A 23925-nucleotide genomic window follows, 5' to 3' on the forward strand; every position below is an offset into this window, starting at 1 on the left:
AAGCATGCATAAAAAAATAAATAAAATCTCTGGAGGCTTTGTCATATCGCAGGCTGTTGCTCCCACCCCAGAGTTTCTGAATCAGTAGGGTCTGAGAATCCACATTCCTAACAGCATCTCTGCTCTAAGTCATCCTTGCAGTGGGCGGAAAGAGGAGAGAAGGAGGCATCACACAGGGGTGAAGATACAAAATTTGTGTTAGAAATAGGGTGTTTGTAGCAGCAGTAGGATTCTAACTGAGGGAGGGAAGAACTCAAGACTGTCCAGAGCACCTGTTGCACAGGGGTACTCCAAGAAAAGGCAACTCCTGCCTACAACTAATCTTGTCCCAGGCAAACAAACAAATAAAGCCCGTCAAATGTGTTCCCACTCATGGAGACCCCAGGGCAGAACTGCGCCACAGGGTCTCTTGACTACAATCTTTATGGAAGCAGATCACCAGGACTTTATTCTGCAGCAACATGGGTGGCTTTGAACTTATGCTACTAGGAGCCAGGGAATAGATACCTGGAAACAGAAATATTATGTCAGGTACCTAGAAGCCAAAGGGGTTTCCCTCCCTTTCAACTTGACAGTTTGCTTGCTGACAGGCAAGAAGAATGTGGAGAAACCCGTTGTGCAGTCGTTGCTTTCCAGCCAGGCTCAAGTCAACTTGGCAGCCTCCTGGCTGCTTCACAGGTGTAACCAGGCTCCCCTCCTTCCAGGAAGCATAACACAGGGGAGGTCCTGCCAACCTCAAGGGAGCTTCTCCATGAGTCACGGAGCAGGCCAAGCAGGCAGCCAAGTATTAAAGACCGCCATCTACAAGGGAGACAGTAGGTACTGGGCAAACCTCAAAGAGAAATGTCCAGAACTCAGAGACTAAGATAATAAATAACTAAGACAACAGGCTGTGGGCTTTATCCAGTCCAAAACAGCTGGAAGAAGAACCAGAAAAGCTTCACGTATAACAAGTACACAGCAAATTGGCAGAAGTGAACAGAAAAAATATTTCTAGTTAGATCAATAGCCAGTGACAAGGGGCAAGTAAGAAAAGTTGATTACCCTTGGCTTTCTATAGTTAGTTACAGTATAGTTCTATAGTTAGTTTTCAGAGTCTGAACTTCAAATATGATGCCAACGGTCTTCAATTCTTATACCTTCCAGTTCCTCTCTCCCTCAGATGAGGATAACTTGAGATGCTGAGGTTTCCTGCCAGTGTCTTTTGTTGACTGTTCCTTTCTTATGTACAACATGCGGATTGTAAAATTAGAAGTGTGATGTGGGGTTTTGTTTTTTGCTTTAAAAAAAAAAATAGAAATCCCATCACCCTCACCGATTACAAGTTTTCTTCTCCCATAGTGACAAGTCCACAGCACTGAGTCACATCAGACAGCGATTTGAATCAAGATCACTACATTGTGAAGAACTTAGATGGATAGTATTGCCATCAAATTTGCCCACAACTATTTAGCTGGGAGCCCCGTGAGGACAAAGCCCATTTTTAGAAATATAATTACTGTTATGTTTTAACAGTGAACCTTTTGAAAGTGCTGCATGTGTCTGAAGTTACGCTAAGTCCCATTATACACATTCTCTTAAATGCCACAACAGCCCGACGGGATAGACACGTTAGGACTCCCATCCACTTTCCCTTTGTACCCAGTGCAGGGTTGGCATGCAGTCAGCATATAAACATTTGTCAAATGAATTAAAACACCAAGTGTTACATAAAAACCAGGGCTGTTCAAAGATGAAATGATAAGAATGCATTTCATTGATTCATATCCATCTGAAAGGGTACACTTAAAGACAGGGGACAAGAAATAGGGGGAAAGGAAATTTCTGAATTAAACTGAGCCAGTGAGGAAACATCAACAGATATTTACTAATAACAAGGTGTACAAACTATCCTCGAGATACAGGGGTATGACAGTCTCTCTCTTTGGTGGTCTTGGGACAGAATGGCCCTTCAAACAGGCAACACAAAACAGACGCATTTTAGTCATGGCTAATCCAAGCCATGGTCTTTGCAATTACTTGCTATGCATCAGAGAGCTGGACAATGTCTAAGGATGATAGAGGAAGAATTAATACTTTTGAGTTGTGATGCTGGAGAAGAATGTTGAATATACCATGGACCACCAAGAGAATAAACAGGTCTGTCCTGGAGAGGGTGAAACCAGGCTGCTCCTGGGAGGCAAACTTTTTGAAGCTCCATGTGATGTACTTTGGGCATGTTGCCTGGATGAACCATTCCTTGGAGAGGGACGTCATGCTTGTGAGGGTCGTGGGACAGTGCAGGAGAGGAAGAGCCTTGATGAGATAGATTGACTCAATGACTGTGGTAATGGAGGTAGGTGTGTCAGGGACAAGGACATTGGTTCAAGATAGAGCAGGGGTCAGAGCTACCATATGTAGGGTCACTATGAGTCACAAGTGACCCGACAACACATAATAACAACCATGTGACACAGGGCAGAACTGTTCCAGTATTTTGGGGTTTTTTTGTTGTTGTTGTAATTGTTACAGAAGCTGAGCACCAGGTCTGTCTTCTGGGGAATGGGGGATGGTTCAAACTGCCAAGCGTGAGGGTTGTTGTGGTTGTTTTTTTTTTATGTTTAATAAACAGAAATTTATTCAATCACAATTTGTTCTTGTTGTTGCTAGAAATCTAAATTCAGGGTGCTTGCACGAGGGGAAGGCTCTCTGCGTTGGTTCTGCAGGGAGGGCCTTGTCTCAACATCTGTGCACCGGAAGTTCTCAGAGATCTTTGTGTCTTGTTGCTAAGCATTTTTAGATTAGAGGTTGAACACAAACCATGTGCACCTCTCAGGGAACTTCAAAGGAGACAAACAAAAAAAAACCCTCAAAAACTAATACCTTTTGAGTCACTTCTGGCTCATACCCCAATAGGCCACCAGTCACTGTCAGTCCCTGCTGTGAAGGGGGAACCAACTTACAGCTGACTTACAGCTGACCCTCGAGGGTTTCTGAGGGTGTAATTCACACGGGAGGCGACCGCCTATCTTTCTCCCATGGAGCCACTGGTGGTTTAGACATGCCAGAGGGGCGCCACCTTTGAGCTGGCAGTACAGCTCCCTACAGACGGTGCCACAGGAACTGACCCTCCAACGTCATTCCAGACATTGTAAATCACTCCAGGACGACTAGGGTTTGGTTGGGAGGAGGGGGTAGGCCATGCTGCCACTCTGCTATTCATTGAAAGAACAGCACTGATAAAAGCTAGGGAGTAAACCTAGGGATGAAGAAACAATATGAATCATCTTCAGAAGATCGTCCCAAAATAGAATACCCACCACTCAACTCCAGAGGGAGGTGCACACCTACAGTGTTATCTAGACTTGAGTGTCCCCAGAGTTTACAAAAACAGAAACACACACAGAACCACCAAAAAAACCCACAAACTTGTTGCTGTGAAGTGAATTCTGACTCACAGCACTCCTGTCCAACAGGAGTCTGTAGAACCCTGTAGAACTACCCCTTTGACAGGGTTCCCAAGGCCATAACTTTTACAACATCCTTCTCCCAGACTGGCTAACGAGCCCCAGCATGGTCGCTATGAGCTGGAATCGATGTGATGGCAATGGGTTTTGTTCCTAAAGGAACTTGATGCCATGGTTTCACAGACTAAACTCAGCCCACAAAATGAACTCTCCTAATTTATGGGCCAAGAAAGGGCAATTCACATCAAGTCACAAGGTTTTATGGTTAGTGATTCTGGAAAAAGGTGGGGGTGAGGGAGAAGAAAGAAAATGGCATATGAATCCCATTACCCTTACCTATAAGGAGTTCTGGTGGCTTAGTGGTAAGAATCTGCACTACAATCCCGAAGGCTCACAGTTCGAATCCACTAGTTGCTGTGCAGGAGAAAGGTGGGCAGTGTTCCACCAAGCAATTTACTACCTTTGAAAATGCACTGGAGGGCCCGCTATGGGTCTGTTCCAACTTGATGGCAAATAACAACCACCCTTACCCACACTGCACAATCAGAATCAGAGAAGAGCCCACTGTCTGTGAAGGAGCCATGGGAACATGGTCCCGGGACCATCCTCCTTCTCCAGTGCATTAACTCTGCACTGTGAAGCTATCACTCTTTTCTCTCCCAACCTCTGAGGTACTGTGACTCCTGAGCTCATGTCTAAGTGGGAAGACAGCACATGGGTTTGTGATACAAGGACACTGATAGAGTAATAAGCTTACTGCAAACCCACTGCCATCGGTTCTGACTCATAGCTGACCTTCTTGCAAATCACACAGGAGGAGGCTTCCCATCACTCTCCTGTGGGGTCACTGTGGATCTGAGCTGCCTGAGAGGCTAGCCTTTGATTTAGAAGCATTTCCCACTGACTACACCACAAGAACACACCCCCCACCACCCTCCAGAGCAAAAGGCAAGTATAAATAAACCCAGGGCACACTGTGGAGAATCAGAGGGTAATAACCAGAAAGACTTCGAGAAAGAAGGGCCTTGCCCCCATACTTACAAAGTTAATTACAGATTAGCCAGAAAAAGCAAAAGCTCAAAGACTAACATCTACCTGGAAAAGTCAGAAAAAGCTCTAGATTCCATGCTTTAAGAATCCACAAATTCTAACCTGCAAACATAACTTAGCAAGCTCTCTTGTTGTTTTTGTGTACTATCGAGTGGGAACTGGCCCATAGCTGACCCTCCAACAGGTTTTTAGAGACTGTTAATCACACAGGAAGTGTGGATTTGTACTGTGAGCCTTCAGGATAGCACAACTCCTTATTAGAAATCCTTTTGTTCCTTGAAACAAATGGCTTGTTCTTAAGATGATGGAAGGATCCAGAAATGACCCACTTCTTCAAGCCTGAAGGAAAATCTAAAGGAATCCTGAAATTCTCTCCAATGTGGCAATGGTAATCATTATCATCTTTTAGAAAGACACATGCAATTACCTCACTTTGGTTTATTTTTCACTGTCAGAAAGGCAGTTTACAAGGATTCTAGAGGGCATTATGCAGAAAAAAGTACATCAGTCCCAAAAGGATAAGGAGCATCTGGGCCCGGACTGATTAAAAACTAGGGAAAGGTTTGTTGTTAGGTGCCATTGAGTCCAGTACTAGGGGAAGCAGCAGTTAGGATGTATTTGCTCTCCCTCCTCCACCTCACCTGCTCCCTATCCCCATTCTTCTCCTGCTTTTCATTTTTTTCCTGTCGATTCTGGTTCATAGTGACCCCACATGACAGAGCAGAACTGCCCTTGTGAGGTTTCCTAGGCTGCCACCTTGACAGGTGCGGATGGCCAGGCCTTTCTCCCAAGGGACGTTGGAGAGAGAATCACCGACATTTCATTAGCAGCCAAGCACTTAAGCATCATGCTGACAACAGGGCTCTTAAATGTCAAGGTAGGGGGGCTGCCTCTTATCAAATGCGTGTACTATAACCATATCCAACAGAAACACAAAAATGAAAGAGAAAACGAAGGCACACTTCCTTTACTTTTCTAAACCAAAAGATAAGGTTAACTAATCTCACCCCTATTTTTCTTAAATCAGATATTTAAAGGCCAGATTTACATCTTTGACTGTCAACCTAGTGACAATAATCACAGCCAGTAGAATTCACCTGAGGAATTCCAGTAGGAATTAGCTTCCAGTAGAAATCAGCTTGAGTCAAAAATAACCAGAACATTCCACATTAGCTTCCTCTTGGTTCCTTTTACTTTTGCCCTTTTCCTCGGGCTTTCAAAAGTTATCCTTTATATCCTGCATGACTGGAAGCCAGTTAGTCAAGGTTCCTAGACTGGGAACCACAGCAGCGCACGCCTGATTCATTAGCTTCAGAATTAAGCTACTCTTAGCAGGAAGAGAGACCCAAATTATCTTTGGGGTAGAGGAATAGAAAGACCAAATAATTGGCGGCTTTTATTGAAAAGGGGTGCGTTGGGGGTGGGGTAGGCTGCTTTTCAATTGTCATAAGTCTTCAAGACCAGAGAAACTGGTTTTAACTGAAAAGGGAGGGAGACAGTTGCAATCCCTGGAGGCCGGAGCTCTCTGCACCACTCACCCTTTGGGACTATTTCTCTGAGCCCATTTCTGCATTGTAATTGGGCAAGCCTCTTCCCAGAGTTTGGGACTCTGGGAAATGTATTTCAAGATTAGTCAAAACCCCACTGCCATTGATTCATAGCAAGCCTATAGGATGGAGTAGAACAGTTCCGCTGGGTTTCCAAGGCTGTAAGTAATAATGTAAGCAGCCTGGCCTAGGAGAGGTTGGTGAGTTCAAGCTGCTGGATTTTTTTTTGGTTAGCAATTAAATGGCTTCACCACAGCACCATCAGAGCTCAGCACAAAGCCTTATCTTTGCAATGTCCTTCCAGATTGGTGCCCACAGGGTTTCTCTTTTCCATTAGAGCCAGCCAAGGGCAACCAGAGACAAGCTTCCAACATCTGGGACAGGGTCCCCTTGCTTAGCTTGCTGCCAGGAGTTTCCTTTGAAGGATGGCTAAATCATCTCCTGCATTAACGTCCTCAGATTTGAGCACTACTCTTTCACAGGCTTAAGCTCTAGGAAAGTGTAAGTGCCCAAAAGGGAAAGGGCTTATAAGGCTTACTAGAACTGTATTCAACAGAAACAAAAAGGGAAAGAACTGACCCTTCCCTTCTTTTTTCCTTTTAAGTTGGCCTTTCTGCTTGGCCCTTTTCTTTCCCTCAATTTCCAGACTGGGCTTCCACAGTACCCACCTTCCACACCATTCCCCCAGCAGGCTTCCCATCCTGTCCCGTGTGCAGGCCAAGGAACAGCCCTTCTGGGCACTTCAAAAAGCAAGGCGAGACCCTGAGAGAATTATCCACTAGGGAAGCTGGGCCTGCATGCAGCACATCTGGACTCAAGGAGGCAGCTGCAGGGGCTTTAGATAAGCGCCGCCCAAGCCCCCACATTCTGCCTTTTGACAGGAAACTTGACTCCCAAGAAATCCTGCTGGAAACCGTTGGGGGAAAAAAACACAGCCTTCAGACCAGAGAAACCCACTCAGATTCCCATTGGCCATTTCCTGCTTCCTCCCCCACTTAATACCTCCTCCGCTCAATTCCCTCCCTTGGTTTTGAATATTTCTGAAGGAGGCTTTTCCAGTGCAAGGGACCTGGACCCCTTCAGATTCTTCTCTCAGAATTTTTACTTTCACGGCTGGATATCACTCAGCTAATTGCCTGCTGTTCCTAATTAAAAGCAGAGAATGAGAGAATCTAATGGTAGGATTATCTATCTAATTACTTGCAGGGGAGAAGTGATGGGAGAGGTTCATATTTAATGCGTTTTTGTAATTTTAAATCTGCGAGGACAGAGACTTTGTCAGAGTTCTCTTGGGTGAAAGGTCATCTGAGTGACGTTGACTGACCACTAAATGCTGACAGTTTGCCCTGGAGTTTGCAGATGGGATTGGCAACCGAGCCTGGGGTGTTGTAAAAGGGGTGGAGGTGTGAGACCTAATTGGTGAAACTTTTTTAAAAGGGGTAAATGCCCAGCAGGAGGCTCTAGTCTCACTTCTAAAGCCAGAGAACAGGGTCTTCTTTCCTTGACTCTGAAAGCTGATTTGCTCTCTAGCAAGGTCTCTACCTACGAACCTATAACCACCCCTCCATGATTCCTCTCACCTTCCTGCGTTGTAGGCTGATTTTTAGAGAAACTCAACAACATTATGATGCGCAGAGTAATTAAATCCAGCTAACTGGGGACAGAAGAGCTCTTGGTTAACTGAGGAGCCGGCTCCAGCCCAGAGCTGCCAGTCTACCCTAGAGCCTTCTGCAAAAGCGCAGCAGGGGAAAGGGCTCTAGTCTCACAGGAAAATTGTCACTTGGCAAAAATAGTTCCCGGTGTTGAGAAAAGTGTCAAATACATTCCTATAGCCGGGAGTCATATGTTAATCCTGCAGCTGGCATCCCAGTTTAAATGAGAGCAGCGAGCTCGCCGCTCCAGGGATGCACAGCCCTCCTTGTCCAGCCTACCCACCCAGCAGGTCGGCGCCCTGAAATCCAAAGTCGTTGGTAAGTAACTGAAGCCACAAACTGCAGCTTTTTCGACATTCAAGTCAGGATCTCACCGAAAGAGACTGCATTCTATCCAGGAAACTGTGACGCCAAGGAGGACTCGGAGCACTCTCTCCCTCTACCCTGGCCACCCTCCCATTTCTCACCCCATTCCCCTTACCCCAGCGCCTTCACTCCCCTCCCTCACACCCAACTCTGCCAGTCCTGTTAAACTAAAGGCACAAAGGCGGCAGCCACTCACCTCCGCACGGGAAGCAACAGCAGCACTTAGAAAAGAGCAAGCCCAACGAGGGACATCGAGTGTAAGCCCGATCGCCGCCCTTCATGCTGCCCCGCGGCCCCAGAGCTCCCGCATGGCACGGGGCGCCAGCCCGGGGGTGAGAGTTCGGAGCAAAGCGAAGTTCAGCGCTGCGCCCCGGGTCCACTCCCTTGGTCCTCTCCACCTCAGCGGCGCAGACTTCCCGGGAGCCACTGCCACCTTGGGGAGGCTGGGAGGGGCCCCTGGCCGGGAGGGAGGGCCTGAGGGGGCGGAGTAACCAGGGCCAGCTGTTTGCTGGACTTGCTGCCAGCAGCAGGGCACAGAACTTTATGCAAAGCAGCCCTTGGGTGTGGGCACCAGCAAGCGGTTGGAAGACAGTAGTACACAAAACCACACTGGAGCAAAACAGGTACTCCTCTTTACATGCGATGTCCTCCCCCTCAAACGGCCCCCCCATCAGCTGAGGGTTGAAATATTACAACTAGATAAGGCCTAAGAAGGAAGATGAACATATATACACACTAAATAATGCTTTCTCTCCTCCTGAAGACTTAGCCTTTTCTTCTCAGTCCCGGGACAGCGACTTTCCCCTCTGTTGAACACACCATTACCTAACTCTTTTAACCTCATACAATTCAAGGATAACTTCAGGGCACTTTTGCTCCTGCAGACTTGTTTTCCTTTTCTTCAGTTTTAATTTGTACCTACAAATGAGCAATTAGTGGTCTGCTTCACAGTCAGCCAGGGCCTTGTTTTGACAGCTGATACTCAGCTTCTCCATAGTCCCTTTCCATAGACATAGTCAATCTGATTTCATCATAGTCCAACAACAGTTGTTGTTGTTGTTGATTGCCTTCGAGTGGACCACGACTCACAGAGACCCTCTGAACAAAAGGCCTGAAGCTCCTTCACAACTATGAACATTTATCAAAGTTTCATAGAGTTTAACAAGTGGATGCCACTCCTGCTCCAACAGGTGAGATATATATATATAGAATGTCTATCTGTGCTTCATTGACTAAGCAAAGGCTTTTGACTGTAAGGATCACAACAAGCTGTGGCTGACTCTGAGAAGAATGGAAATCCCAGAACATTTGATTGTGCTAATGCGAAACTTATACTTGGACCAAGAGGCAGTTGTCAGAACAGAGCAAGGAGACACTACATGGTTCAAAATCAAGAAGGGGGTTCATCAGGGATATATTCTGTCTCCATACCTTTACAATCTGTATGCAGAACAGATCATCCGAGACACTGGGCTGTTACGAGGAGGAATGTGGCATCAAGATTGGTAGAAGAGTCATCAACAACCTGCGTTATGCAGATGACACAACCCTGCTTGCTGAAACTGAGGGGGACCTGAAGCACCTGCTGCAGAGGGTCAAGGACTGCAGCCTCCAATATGGATTGAGGCTCAATGTCAAGAAAACAAAGATTCTAACCACTGGGCCAATTGGCAGCATCAGCATGGATGGTGAAGAGATTGAGATAGTTAACAGTTTTAATTTACTTGGCTCCGCAGTCAACACTCTTGGTAACAGCAGCCAGGAAATCAGGAGACGAATTGCATTGGGAAAGTCGGCTGTGAGGGACCTCTCAAGAGTACTGAAGAGCAATGATGTCAGGCTGGAGACTAAGGTGCGCCTGATCCGGGCTATAGTTTTCACAATTATGTGCTATGCATCAGAAAGTTGGACAGTGAATAGGGTTGATAAAAAGAGGATTGATGCCTTTGAGCTGTGGTGCTGGAGAAGAGTGTTGAATATACCATGGACTGCTAGGAGAACAAACAGGTTTGTCCTGGAGAGGGTGAAGCCAGAGTGTTCCCTGGAGTCAAGGATTCTGAAGCTTCATCTGACATATTTTGGGCATGTTGCAAGGAGGGACTGGTCCTTGGAGAGGGACATCATGTTTGGCAGAGTGGAAGGGCAGTGAAGGAGAGGAAGACCTTTGGTGAGATGGATCGATTCTGTGACTGGAGCGGTGGGAATAAGTGCGTTTGAGATGGCTAGGTTGGCACAGGATAGAACAGCTTTTAGAGCTCTTGTACATATATATGGTCGCTATGAGTCACAAGCGACTCGATGGCACATAACAACAACTATATATATGCAGCTGCTGTTTGGGTTTATTTTTTTAAATATTTGCAGTGAATAAATTGTAATAGAAGATTCTATGAAGCCTCCTTTTTGTTACCATGGCCATATTTTCTAACTATCAGTCCTTTGTTCCCAACTTTTACAGCCCAGTTTACCATTATTAATGCATCTTTACTGCATGTTCCATAAATTTCAGACAGCTGAAGTCAGTAGAAATTCTCAATTTCTTAAATTTTTATTTTAGCAGTTGGTGAATATGTATTAACAACAGGTTTTCTTTGTATGCATGTGGAGAGTATCCTATCACTGACAACATTTATAATTATACAAGAAAGAGAAAGGATCTTGAAATGTTCTTCTTAATGGTAAGTGTAGCATCATTCAGCTTCAGTCATCCCCAACATGTAGGTCATACGACTGATTAAAAATGGTCAATGCCAGTCTATCTCAACTCGCTGCCACTCTGTCTCAAGTCACTCATGTCTAGGATGTTGATCTCTGTGTTCCATTTCCTTTTCAGCAATTTGCAACTTCTGTAGTTTCATACATCACAAGTCCCAGTTATTACTGGATGTTTGCAGTCTTTTCTCCTTGATTTGAGTCTTGCCACAGCATCAAATGAAAGTTCACCCTTGGCTGAAAGCTTTACTCCATCCACATTATTAAGGTGGGCTTCGAGGAGGCAGCTCTTCTCCAGCTGCATTTTGATCACCTTCTAACCTGAGGGGCTCTTCCTTTTGGATCCACAATCAAAATCCTTTGTACTGTTGTTGCTGTTATGTGTCATCGAATTGCTCGCAACTCATAGCGACCCTATGTACAATAGCTCTGAATCCAGCCCTGTCCTGAGCCAATCTCATTGTCTCTGATATCTCTACCCCATTACCCGCAGATACTGTCTCAATCCATCTCCTCCAGGGTCTTCCTCTCTTGTGCTGTTCCTCCACCCTTCCAAGCATGATGTCCTTCCCCAAGGACTGGTTCTTTCTAGAAACATTCTCAAAGTATGTGAGACCGAGCTTCAAAATTCTTGCCTCGAAGGAGCAACTTTAGATGTTCAGTTTTGCCTGCACTATTTATTAGAGGCTGTCTTTTCCTCACTTAATGAGTTTTACCTCTTTCTCTATGCGTAAGTGGGTGAATTTATTTCTGAGTTATAAACTTTATTCCAATGGTCTACGGGATTGTCTCTGTACCAACATCAAGCTGCTTTGATTATTACAACCATCTAGCAGATTTTGAAATGAGGTAGTTTAAACCATCTAGCAGATTTTGAAATGAGGTAGTTTAAAGCCACCAACCTTATTCTTCTTCACTATCATTTGGTTTATCTATAGTATCTTTCCCATATGAAGATGTTGATTACTTTTCCATCTCTTGCAAAAATGATGATTGGATCTGGACGGGGATTGCACTGTATCTGTAGATTGGTTTTGGTAGTAATGCCAATTTTACAATGGTTATTTTTGTTAGGTGTCATGGAGTCAAGTACAACTCCTAGTGACCCTGTGAACAATGGATCTGAATGCTGTCTTATCCTGTTCCATCCTCATTTCTGACACATTTGAGCCCACTGTAGCAGTCACTGTGTCAATATATCTCATTGGGCATCTCTTCTCTTTTTCTTACCCTCAACCTGTCCAATGAATAGCCTTTCCTAGAAACAAGGACAAATTATAGGAGAGGAAGTTTTGCCATTCTTGCCTCTCAAGAGTGCTCTGGTGGTATCTTTTCTAAGACATATCTGTGTGTGCTTTTGGCAGTCCATTGAACATTCAGCACCCTTCTCCAACACCACAACTCAAAGGCATCAATTCTTCCATCATCCTTATTGACTGTCCAGCTCTCAGATACATAGCAAGTAATTGGAAAACCATGGCCTGAATCAGACACATCTTAGTCTTCAAACTGACATCATTACTCCTCAGTATTCTGGAGAGGTCTCTGACTGTAGACGTGCCCATAGTCTCCTTATCTCCCTACTGCTGGTACCAAGAGTGTTGATTGCGGATCCAAGCAAAATGAAAACATTGACAGATTCAATCCTTTCTCCATTTATCATGAAATCTCATAAGATCTGTAATTTTCTTTTTGAGTGGTGTCTTTGCCTTGCTTTGATATGAGAGTTACACTTGCTTCATAGAATGAGTTCTTGAGTATTGCATCCTCTATATTCTAAAATGGGTTGAATAGAATTGATGTCAGCTTCTCATGCAATGTTTGGTAGAATTCACCAGTGAAGCAATCTGAACCAAGACTGGTTTTGGTTTGAAGTGTTTTTATGACCTGTGAACTTTGGGTTTCTAGAAATTCTCCTCTATTCTTGTAGATTTTCAAATGTATTAGAATATCGTTCATTATCATATTCTCCTATTCTTTTTATTTCAGTTGGTTCTGCTGTGATACACTGAGCTCATTTTTTATGCTCATTACTTATTTGTGCTTCTCCTTCTTTTTCTTCCTTAGGCTTGCCAGGGCTTATTGATTTTAATTATCCTTTTGAAGAAAACCAACTTCTAGTCTTGTTGATTATTTTTGTTTTTCTGGTTTAGATGTCATTTATTTTTGCTCTTATCTTTATTGTTTCATTTCTTTTGAAGACTGTAGGCTTTGCTCACAGTTCTTTTTCTAAATTTTAGAGCTTTGGGGTTAACATTGATTTTTTTATCAATTAACATATTGTCTTTTCTTTTTTGATGTATGTGCTTAATGCTATAAATTGACCTCTAAGTACTGCTTTTGCTGTGTACCAAAGATTTTGGTATGTGGTGTTTTGGTCCTCATTGTTATCAAGTAATTTTAAATTTCTTTATTTCCATTTTTTCTATTACTCAATAGTGTTTAAGTGGACTGTTATTTCATCTCCATGTAGTTGTCTTTTTCTCCCTTTTCATATCCATGTTTTTTTACTTATAATTTTATAGCATTGTGATCTGAGAATATGCTCTGTAGGCTTTTTATGTGTTCTGGTTTTATTTTTTAATTTCTTGAAGCTTGCTTTGTGACTATGGTCTATTATGAAGAATGTTCCTGTGCACTGGAGAAGAACATGTTCTTATTAGGCGAATGTTCTATTTATGTTCTCATTTTCTAGCTGGAGCGGTTTTTGTTGGTTTTTTTAAATTTTTTTTTTTTTTAGTTCTTCTGCATCTTTGTTGAATTTCTTTCTAGTCATTCTTTCATCAAAAATGATGCATTGAATTCTCCTATTATCATTGTGGAGTGTCTATTTCTCTCTTCAAATCTGTTAGTTTGCTTTATGGATCTTGCAGTTCTGTCATTGGGTGTGGAGATATTAATTATATTTAAGTTCTCTTGTTTAATCAACACTTCAATCATTATCCCTGACCCTTATGCTGGTTTCTGTCTTGAAGTCTCTTTCTTGTCAGAAATTAATATTGTACTCTTGCTTTTTTTAAATTGCTATTTGACATACTTTCCCACCCTTTAGTTATTAGTCTGTCTTTGTCCTTGAGTCCATGATATGTCTCACTAATATGCATATCAGGGAGCTCTGGTGATCTAGTAGCAAGAAGCTGAGCTGCAATCCTGAAGGCATGCAGTTCGAGGCCACCAGCAGTTCCACAGGGGAAGGATGGGCAATCTTCTGTGTGATTAAGTGACTCTGAAAACCCCCTGTAGGGTCAGCTATGGGATGGTTCTGACTTGACGATACACAGCAACACAATATGCACATTGGTGAGTCATGTTTTCTTATCCATTATGTTTCTCTGTTTCTCGTGACTGGTGCATTTAATTCATTTATATTCAGCATAATTATCAATAGGTATGATTTTTATTGCTGTCATTTTGCTGAGTGCCTCACTTCCTGGAAATGGAATGTTAGGCTAATTGCCTTATTATACCTAATACCTATATAATTACCCAATTATACCCTGTTATTATTACTGAGCATCTTGATCAAGAATCTATGGAGGACTTGATCAAATAGGGAGAAATGTGTAATAGAATTTCAAATGTTCATAGAATCTAGTGTCTATGGAGTCACTGAGGCTGGAAGAATTCCTAATATCTAATCTTTAAACCTTAAAGCAAAACTATACACAGAAGTCTTCTTTGACTTAAACACAAGCTACAAACCAAGCCTACTGTTTGTTAAATTGGTCCTACCTCAAACTGGTGACCCTCCATCAGTCTTCTGAGGCTGTGTATTGTTATGGAGTACACTGCTTCATCTTTCTTCCTTAGAGTGACTCGTGGATTCAAACAACTGACCTTTTGTTTATCACTCTTACACATAACACACTACTCTAATAGTTTAGCTTAGTTAATAAAGAATTTCTGCTTTGAGCATTCTACTCTTTTGAAGGACTACTTATTATGAGATCAAACCACAACTAGAAAGGTTAGGAAGCTTAGGGGCCAGTGAGTCTATGTTAATGGGAGAGAAATAATTCAGAACAAGAGTGAGAGTAGTTGTATAACTTGAAGAATATAATAAATGCCACTGAAATATACATGTAGAAATTGTTGAATCGATATATGTTTGCTGTTTGTATTCTCAATAATAAAATTGCCTGACTTCTTTATTGGCTTCCTGGCTGTAAGAATGTGCAAAAATGCTCTGTGTGTGAATTTATGAAATCAAAGTTCAAAGGACAGTTTTACAGCTTACTGACCTTTTCCTCCAGTAATGATTCTCACCTCTAGCAGTATCTGACTGCTTTCTAGATTCTAATTCAGTATGTCTGGGGTGTGGCCTAGACACCTACAGTTTGTTTTGCTTTTATTTTTTTTTAAATCTTTCTCTGTTTTAAAGCCCCACAGGTGATTTTAATAAAAGTCATGGAGGCACCTGGACTCATATGTTTTCATTTTCTCAAACTGATAGCTGGTGTCTTGACTTTTTCTTCCACTGTCCATCAGAACCTCTTGCTAATTTTGAGTTCCTTAATCCTAATCTTCCTGGTGTAGATTTCTGACCATTGAACTTTCTGATTGCTAATAGCTGCAAATTTCCCCAAATGACCCGGCCTAGGCCTCCATTTGTGATTATGGCTTGAAACTCAAATTCTTGCCAAATGCTGGTCATTTATACAACGAATAGTTAATTTGTACACAGTAACTAGCTGTAAATCACTAAACGAATCTCCATGAGAGGTAGAAATTGCCTAAAGACATATGTGTAAAATCACTGAAAAAGAGTGAATCTAAGAGAGAATTTGTTCCATTTTCTGCAGTAGAAAATGGAAAGTAGAAACAGATCGAGACTAAGATAGAATTTTCTGCTTTGTGTAAAAGAGAGGGACTGAGATGTGCTCATCACCAGAAACACTTGAGTTTAGAGAATGAAGTACACATGGCATCTATATCTCATTTAGACTCTAAATATATATTTTTTTCAAAGTTGCATAACGTCCATGTTGGAAGCAGGAGTGACATCTACTTCCTAAATAACAGGCCTCCGGAAACTCTATAAACTTTGATAAATGTTTATAGTTGTAGAGGGGCTTCAAGCCTTTTGTTCATAGGGTTGCTATGAGTCATGCTTGACTCAAAGGCAATCAACAACATAATGTTCATGTGGGTTATTATTCCCAGATGATATGTGTTACTTTAATAGTAATAGCAATAGAAAAATCAAGACTTCATTATCTGTAGTAATACTTTCTTCTTATGATCTCCATGAGTATGATATGCAGTTAAAAGTAGGCTTTTCATAAATGCCCTTTATCAGATTGAGGAGCTTCTTCTCTATTCTTAGCTTGCTGAGTGTTTTTATCATGGGACTGTTAGATTTTGTTAAAAGTTTCCTTCGCATTCATTGAGATGTTTGTGTGGTTCTTTTTCTTTGTTCTGTTAAGGTGGTCTATTGCACTGAATGATTTTTCTAATGGGGGACTATCCTTAAATTCTTACGATAATGGTAGTTGATAATAGTACATTATTCTTCAAAAGTGTATTTTGATTCAGTTTGCTAATACCTTTTGAAAGGTTTTGTATCTAAATTCCTATCAATGCAATGGTAATGGGTTTGGACCTTTTTTGGTGGGGAATTTCCTCTTCTTATGACTGTGTGCCTTTGATACCAAAGTCCTGCTAGCCTCACAGGATGAGTTAGGATACATTGCCTCCTCTTCTAATGTTTGGATAATTCTAAGAAGGGTTTGGCTCACTTCTTTAAATATTTGAAAGCCTCCTCAGGGAAGCCATCTGGCCCAGGAGTTTGCTTTTGGGGGAAGTTATCTTCTGTAGTTTTCAACTACTGCCACGTTGTCGTACTTGACCACCTGACACCTGTCTGCCCCTTTCTGGGTGTCTCATCCTCAGGAAAGCTAAGCCCCAGCTTATCTTGTCAAGCACTCTGTTTTAGTTTAGGAAAGAAGGACAACTGATCACATCTGCTCTGAACCAGGTCCAGGGTGGGAGGAACAAGCAATACTGATGAAGACTTTGGGATTTCCAAGAGGGGCTTGGAGTCTCCCAGAGTGGACAACATTCATGTCCTTCTGTGGGACACACAGGTAGGTAGGGTCCCTGCTGCAGGGCGGTTCCGAGAGATCTGTACGGGGCTGTCCACTGAGCGGTCCTGAGCGCAGGAGGAGCTATTTATCAAAGTGAAAGGTGACGACAGCTGGAGCTGCTAAAAACAAACCAAGTTTCATCCATTTCCAAAAACGTTTACCTCTAAGTAGGTCAAAGTGTTCTCAAAGTAGGCCAGGAAGAGGTGCCAGGCTATCGCTCTGACTGGGCTCCAAGAAGCCTTATGGTCGCTAAGTGTCCACTCCACTTTGAAGTGCCGTGTCCACTATTTTCCTTTCACAGCCAATTCCATCTCCCCTCCCACAGCCAGAAATAGCAGCTGGTGCAGGATGGGGATTCATGAGATGGGAAGTAGACTTTAATGTAACTTGGGCTGATTTGGTGAAGATTCTAATAACTGGAGAAATTAGGAAGACACTGACCATCCTCACACGCCCGAGTTTTCTGCCATCCCCAAGAAATGAGAGGCAGCTCATGTTTACCCAAAGAAAATACCCTAGGAAACAAGATTTCCTCATTCAGAACTCTTAGTATCAGAAAATGATGCCCTGCTTGTAGCCTTAGGTCCTCCTGCTAATGTTTAAGCCAGTTTCCTCTACCAGTGCTCAGAGAACAGAGAAGACCACTAAGCCTGGCCCTTTAATGAACTCTGTAGGGATCCCTGGTGATGGTGAACGGTCCTTCCTTCTCCTTCTTCCTCCCTCCCTCCCTCCTTCCCTCCTCACATTGTCTCACCCATACTGAGAACTTGTATATAAGTTACTTTTTTTTAGGTGCTGAGGATAGAGAAGTGAACAAAGTAAAACAAAAGCCTGTTTTTGTAGAAGAAGTCTGAGGAGTGGACATAGAAGGAATTGTTGTTTACCATAGAGTCAGAGCCCACCCACAGCTGAGCCTCCAGCAGGTTTTCAGAGGCAGTTAATGGCACAGGAGAAGATTGCACATCCTCCTGTGGAGCAGCTGGTGGCAACTGCATGCCTCCGGGATTGTGGTGCAGCACCTTGCCACTAGGCCATCAGAGAATAAATATGGCAGGAATCAGAAATGCACTGAAGTAGAGCAAGAGCTAGGGCAAGGGTACAGAGCCTGATGGGAGAGGGTGGAAGTGCAGGAAGGCCTCTAATCAGGCAACATGTGAGCAGGGGCAGCAAGCCAGCCAGGTGCCTGGGGATCTGGAGTGTAGTAGAGAGGCAGCAGGTGTGAGCTCTGAGGGGGCAGTACACACGGCTGCACTGGTGAACAGCTCAGCCAGGCAGGCTGGCTGGCTGCGGAAGTGGAATGTAGTAGCCAGAATAACAGCCCTTTAAAGATATCCATGACTTAATACACAGAACTGATCAATGTGTGACCTTATGCACCAAAAGGGACTCTGCAGATGTGACTGAATTAAGGACCTTTATTAAATTATTAAATGAGATTATTTTAGACCATCAGGGGGGACATGCACAGTACAGTCTTTCCTGACTGTGGTCAGAAGGAGCTGTGACTATCTGAGAAGGAAGAGAGAACAGTGACTGTGCGGACTTTGAAGATGGAGGAAGGGGCCATGTGCTGAGGAAAGCAGGCAGCCTCTAGAATCTGAAAAGGGTGGGAAAACAGATAATCATCATAACCTTTAGAAAGGAACTCAGCCCTGCCAACACCTTGAGTTTACCCCACTGAGACCTATGGTGGACTTCTCAGAACTGTTATGTGCTTTCTAGTTGCCTGCGACTCACAGTGACTCTATGCACAATAGCTTTGAACTCTGCTCTATGAACCAATTTCACTTACTCAAACACAACTATCCTCATTACCCCATCACTATGTCAATCCATCTTATCCTGGGTCTTCCTCTCCTGCACTGTTCCTCCACCCTCCCAAGCATGATATTCTTTTCCAAAGACTGGTCCCTCCTGGCCACATGCCCAATGTATTTGAGACAAGCTTCAAAATCATTGCTTCCAAGGAACAGGTTGGTCTCACCCTCTCCAAGACATATCTGTTCATTCTTTTGGCTGTCTATGGTATGTTCAATACTCTCCTCCAGCACTACAACTCAAAGGCATCAATTTTTCTTCTACCATCCTTAAGTCTTTGTCCAGCTCTCTGATGAACAGCAAGTAATTTTTAAGATTATGGCTTGGATCAGGCACACCTTAGTCTCCAGACTAACACTGTTGCTCTTCAGAATGCTGGAGAGGTCCCCGACAAAAGATTTTCCTACTGCAATTTGTCTTTTGATTTCCTGACTGTTAGCCTTGGAAGCAGAAGTGGCATCCACTTCTGAAAGAGCTTGCCTCCGGAAACTATGAACTTAGTGAAAGATGAAATTATAAAAGTGTTGAAGTCTTTCATTGATTGGGTCACTATGAGTCATCCACGACTCAACAGCACTTAACAACAATAGCGCCAAGAGTGTTGCTTGTGAAACCAAACAAGCTGAAATTGTTAATAATATCAATCTCTTCTCCATCTATCTTGATGCTGCCAATTGACCCAGTGGTGAGAATCTTTGTTTTCTTGATGTTGAGCCTGAATCCATAGTGAAGATTACAGCCCTTGACCTCTGCAACAAACACCTCAAATCCTCCTCAGTTTCAGCAAGGCAGGTTGTGTCATTTGCATAACACAGTTGTTGTTAAGTCTTCCTCCAATCCTGATGCCACATTCCTCCTCATAAAGTCCAGCCTCCCGGATAATCTGTTCCACATACAGGTTGAAACTGAGTTACGGCTAACCTTGAAAAGGATGGAAATCCCAGAACACTTAATTCTGCCCATGCGAAATCTATACTTGGACCAGGAAGTGGTCATCAGAACAGAGCAAGGAAACACTACATTGTTCAAGATCAGGAAAGGAGCATGTCAGGGGTGCATCCTATCTCCATACCATTCAGAACTGTAAGACTTTAAATAAACATGTGTTGTGTCAAGTCAGAGAGGAGGCTGCAAGCCAGGCCCTGGAAAGTCTCCTCACAGGCCACAGAGAGGACTTGTCTTTGCTTCAGGTGAGAAAGGACCTTGGAAGTTTCTGATCTGAGGAGGTTCCTCAGTCCAGGCTGCTTCCCTGCAGCTGGGAGCCATTCACAGGAACTGCTCACTTGTGTACATGGGAACTGTACTTCCTGCGGCCTCCAGCGCCATGTGGAAAGCAAGGCAAGTAGGCACAATGTCAGAATTGGCATTCTTGGCTTGAGCTGGTGGCCAAGGGGAAAAACCTAGAGAACCAGCCCTATCAGAACGGCAAGGACAAAAAAAGAGGTCAGACTGGTCAAGGTCGGGGCTGCCTCTCACTCCTGCAGGGCGGAGAGGAGGTGTTAAACACAGCAATAGCTGTAACCTAAAAGAATTCTCAGACATGTTTGCCTGGGCCTGGGTGAAGAGGAGTTATTGCCAAGATTCAAGGGACTCAGAGGCGCCCAGTAAGGACATGGGAGGAAGGTCTTGCCCACCCAGTTCTGCTCCTGCAAGTTCCTCAGACCATGGTTACATGAGCTTCTCCTAAAGGCTTCTCCCGTCCTTGCACTTCTAACTTTCCTGAGCAGCAAAGTGTGCAGGACAGGCCCCATCCCTCATCCCCAGAACACATTCAGTGCATGCCCTTGTTTTTTGGGGAGGTCAGCTTAGCCAGTGCTAAGAGAAAATCGCACTGTTGTCTATTTGGGAAGAAGGTGCTGGTAGTACAAGCAGTTAGCTAATCAAGGCGGCTTAGTAGACTTTTGACAAATCTGCCCTTGCTCAAAAATCATTGGAAAAAAAAAATAAAAATGCTCTGGAGCCGTTCTGCTCCGACATGTGCAGGCTCACCATGAGCTGGAAAATGATGCAACAGCAAGCGGCTGGTTGTTTTTCCTTCTTGGGAAGCATGTCATTTGCCGGGGTGACTTTCTGCTCACCCTCTCCTCAGCCAGCACAATCATTGCTGTCTTTCTTCTCTGCGGCTTGAATCCTAGCGTTCTCATTATAGCTCTGACCTCCATCAGCTGGTTCATGAGTCTCAAAAAAAAAAAACCTACACAAGGATAATATTCATGCCTACCCTCTTTCTCCCCTGGACAAGCAGGACATCTATATGACACAGATTTCATAAATTTAAAGTGGGTGCCGGGAGGCAGGAAGGCGAGCTGCCGAAATAGGCCTTTGGAAGAAGCTGGCTCCAAGGGCACAGGGCAGGCTCTCTGCAGAGGCCCCAGAGCTCCGTAACTACACAGTCCAACGTGTGTCCGCCTCCTGCTTCAGTTCTGTGTGGGGACAGACAGCACCACATTGCGGGGTCCTCAGAGGAAAATGTGGCCTGGCCTGACTTTTTCCTGTTTGAGACTTCAATTCCAAGCCTTTTCATGTCCTAAATAAATATTATATCTGATGACTAGTGCCTGTGGGTAGGATGTCTCAAAGCTGGCTGGGGCACACAGTTCAACAGTCCCTACTGCTCCCTTAGTGCTAAAAGGGGAAAAAAAGGAAGCATAGAGATTGGATGTCAAGTTTCTAATTTTTTGAAGCTGCATCCTGAACTCCCATGTATCCCCGAGATCATACAGTAACTAGTGAACCATTTCTGGCCCAACTTAACAGAGGTGAGTGCTAGAAATGCAGGTGAAACTGAAATGAGAGGTAGGTTTCATAAAACCTCCTTGTCCTTCTCCTTTTTGAACTGCAGGATGACATAGCATTTCTAGTCCTCCATCACATGAATGTGACCTTCAATGACCAGAGCTAACCACTGAGAGAGCCACAAGCTATTGAGAAGGGCCGGAGTCCAGTGTGTATCAGTTCAGAGATAAACCTGAGTTTCTGGGTAGAGGGTAAAACCAAGTCAGGAGAGAGGACTAAGTCATTTTTCCCCCCACAGGAAATCATGGAGCAAGTGGGATCTGCTCTTGGTGGTTGGGGAGAAGGGCCCAGGGTAGGCCAGAAATAGACCCTTGAGGAAAGGGTGCTGACTGGAGATAATGTTGGAGCCTCTGTAAAACTTATGGATGAAACTAGAAATAGAACCTTGACTTGGTGAATAGCCTTGGACAGGAAGTTAGGCTGGAAATGAAACTTGGTGCCCACTGAGGTATCAGATATGGGACAAATGGATCCCAAACCCACCTGAATTCTGGCTTATAGGACAGAAGGAGATCTGGTTGCCTAATGGTAAGCAGCTGAGCTGCAATTCCAAAGGCTCCAATTCCCAGTTTGAACCCACCAGCTGCTCCACAGAAGAAGGATGGTCAGTCTCTTCCTGTGCAAACCCACTGGAGGGTCAGCTGTGGGTCAGTTCCAACTCGATGGCACATAACAACAATAGGACAGAGTAAATCTGCCCCGTGGAGTTTCCAAGGCTGTGAACTTTATGAAAATACGTTGCCTCATCTTTTCTCCCAAACAGTAGCTAGTGCTTTCAAACCACCAACCTTTTGCTTAACTACTACATTGCCAGAGTTCGCTGAGGCAAAGGGAAAGTAAGGAAATAAACATTAACTGGTCATCTCAAGTGGCATGCCTAGACTGGGAAGTTAACTCTAGGGCGGTAAGCTCTACTACCCCATTTTATAGAATTAAAATATCTTGCCCAAAGTTTTCTGTTTCAAAACGGCTGAGTTGGGTTTCAGACTCGTCTGTATACTAAGACTCTACTTACTCTGTACCTCTCACTCTCCCTCTGCCTTCTTTTGAAATGGTGGTAAAACACACGTAACAAAACATTTGCCGAGCCCGTATTTGTTACATCTAATAATTATGCTCATCATATTGCACAACTATTACCATTATCCTTTTCCAAATTACCCCACTATTAGTAATAGAAAGCCAGTGGCCCCAAAGCTATATTCCTCTCCTTCTCACCACTAGTAACCACTATACATTTTGATCTCTATATACTTTCCTGTTTCACAGAGGTAAAAATCATATCATCTCTGTCCTGCAGTGACGTATTTAATTTAGCATAAAATTTCTAAAATTGTCCATATTGCGGCCTGCATCATGACTTGATTTCTCTTTATGTCATTAGGTGCCATCAAGTCGACCAGGAGTCACAGCAGCATAATGAACGGCAGATGTGAAGCCTGGCCTGTCACAGAATGATGTCTGTCATACATACGCCGATTGTGGCAGTCACTGTGTCAGTCCACCTCCTTGAGGGTCTTCTTCTCTTTCTCTCTGCCTTTCCCACCACGAGATCTCTCTCTAAGGCCTGGTTCCTCTTGAGGATATTCCCGAAGGAAGTGAGACAGCGTTCCATCAGCCTTGCCTCTGAGGAGCATGCTGATGGCACTTCCTTCAAGATAGTTGTGTTTGTTCTTATGGAAGTCCATGGCATGTTCAATATGCTTCCCCAACACCACAATTCAAAGGCATCGGTTCTTCTTTGGTCTTCTTAACTCACTGTCCAACTTTCAGATGCATCGGAAGAAAGTGAACATACCATGGCCTGGATCAGGTGCACCTTATTCTTTAAACTGACATCCTTGCTATTTAGAACTCTGGAGCTTTTTAAAATTTTCTTTAGAAATGAATTCTATTCCACTATTTATATATCACACTTTTGTTCATTTACTCATCTGTTTATGGACCTATCTCTTGGCTATTGTGAATTCACGTCCTCTCTGATTTTTCTGCATGTGGTGTTGTTGTTAGGTGCTGTCAAGTCGAGTACAGCTCATAGTGAGCCTATGAACAACAGATCTGAACCCTGTCCTGAGCCATCCTCACACTTCCAGACACACAAGAGCCCATTGCTGCAGTCACTATATTAATACACCTAGTCAAGGGTCTTCCTCTCCTTCATCCACCCTGCACCCTTCCCAGCATCATGTCCCTCTCCAAGGAATAGACCCCCCTAGCAACATGCCCAAAGTAAGTGAGGTGAAGCCTCTTCGTTCTTGCCTCCAAAGAGCACTCCGGCTGCACCCTCTCCAAGACATATCTCTTTGTTCTTTTGGCCGTCCATGGGATCTTCAGTGCTCTTTTGCAACACCACAGTTCAAAGGCATCAATTCTTTTTCTTTCCTCAGGCTTTTTAGAACACTTTTTAATCCTAAACAATTAACCTGTGGACACAACCATAAAGCTGACTTTA

General features: G+C 43.7%; 1 protein-coding gene across 2 annotated transcripts in view; it reads right to left on the minus strand.

Moving 5' to 3' along the window:
- KALRN (kalirin, RhoGEF kinase) overlaps positions 1-23925 on the minus strand; it is a 797511-nt gene that overhangs the window by 150291 nt on the left and 623295 nt on the right. The window contains exon 1 of one of the 2 annotated variants that reach the window (XM_006884216.1): positions 8258-8482. The exons of the other annotated variant lie outside the window; for it this stretch is intronic. Within the exon in view, the coding sequence (XP_006884278.1) occupies positions 8258-8342 (85 nt within the window). The 5' untranslated portion in view covers positions 8343-8482. Of the gene's footprint in view, positions 1-8257; positions 8483-23925 lie in introns of those variants that run through there. 2 annotated transcript variants of the gene reach the window in all.

The sequence above is a fragment of the Elephantulus edwardii genome, unplaced genomic scaffold (assembly GCF_000299155.1).
Source record: "Elephantulus edwardii isolate Elephantulus edwardi_28Jun2011 unplaced genomic scaffold, EleEdw1.0 scaffold00032, whole genome shotgun sequence".
Lineage (NCBI taxonomy): Eukaryota > Metazoa > Chordata > Mammalia > Macroscelidea > Macroscelididae > Elephantulus > Elephantulus edwardii.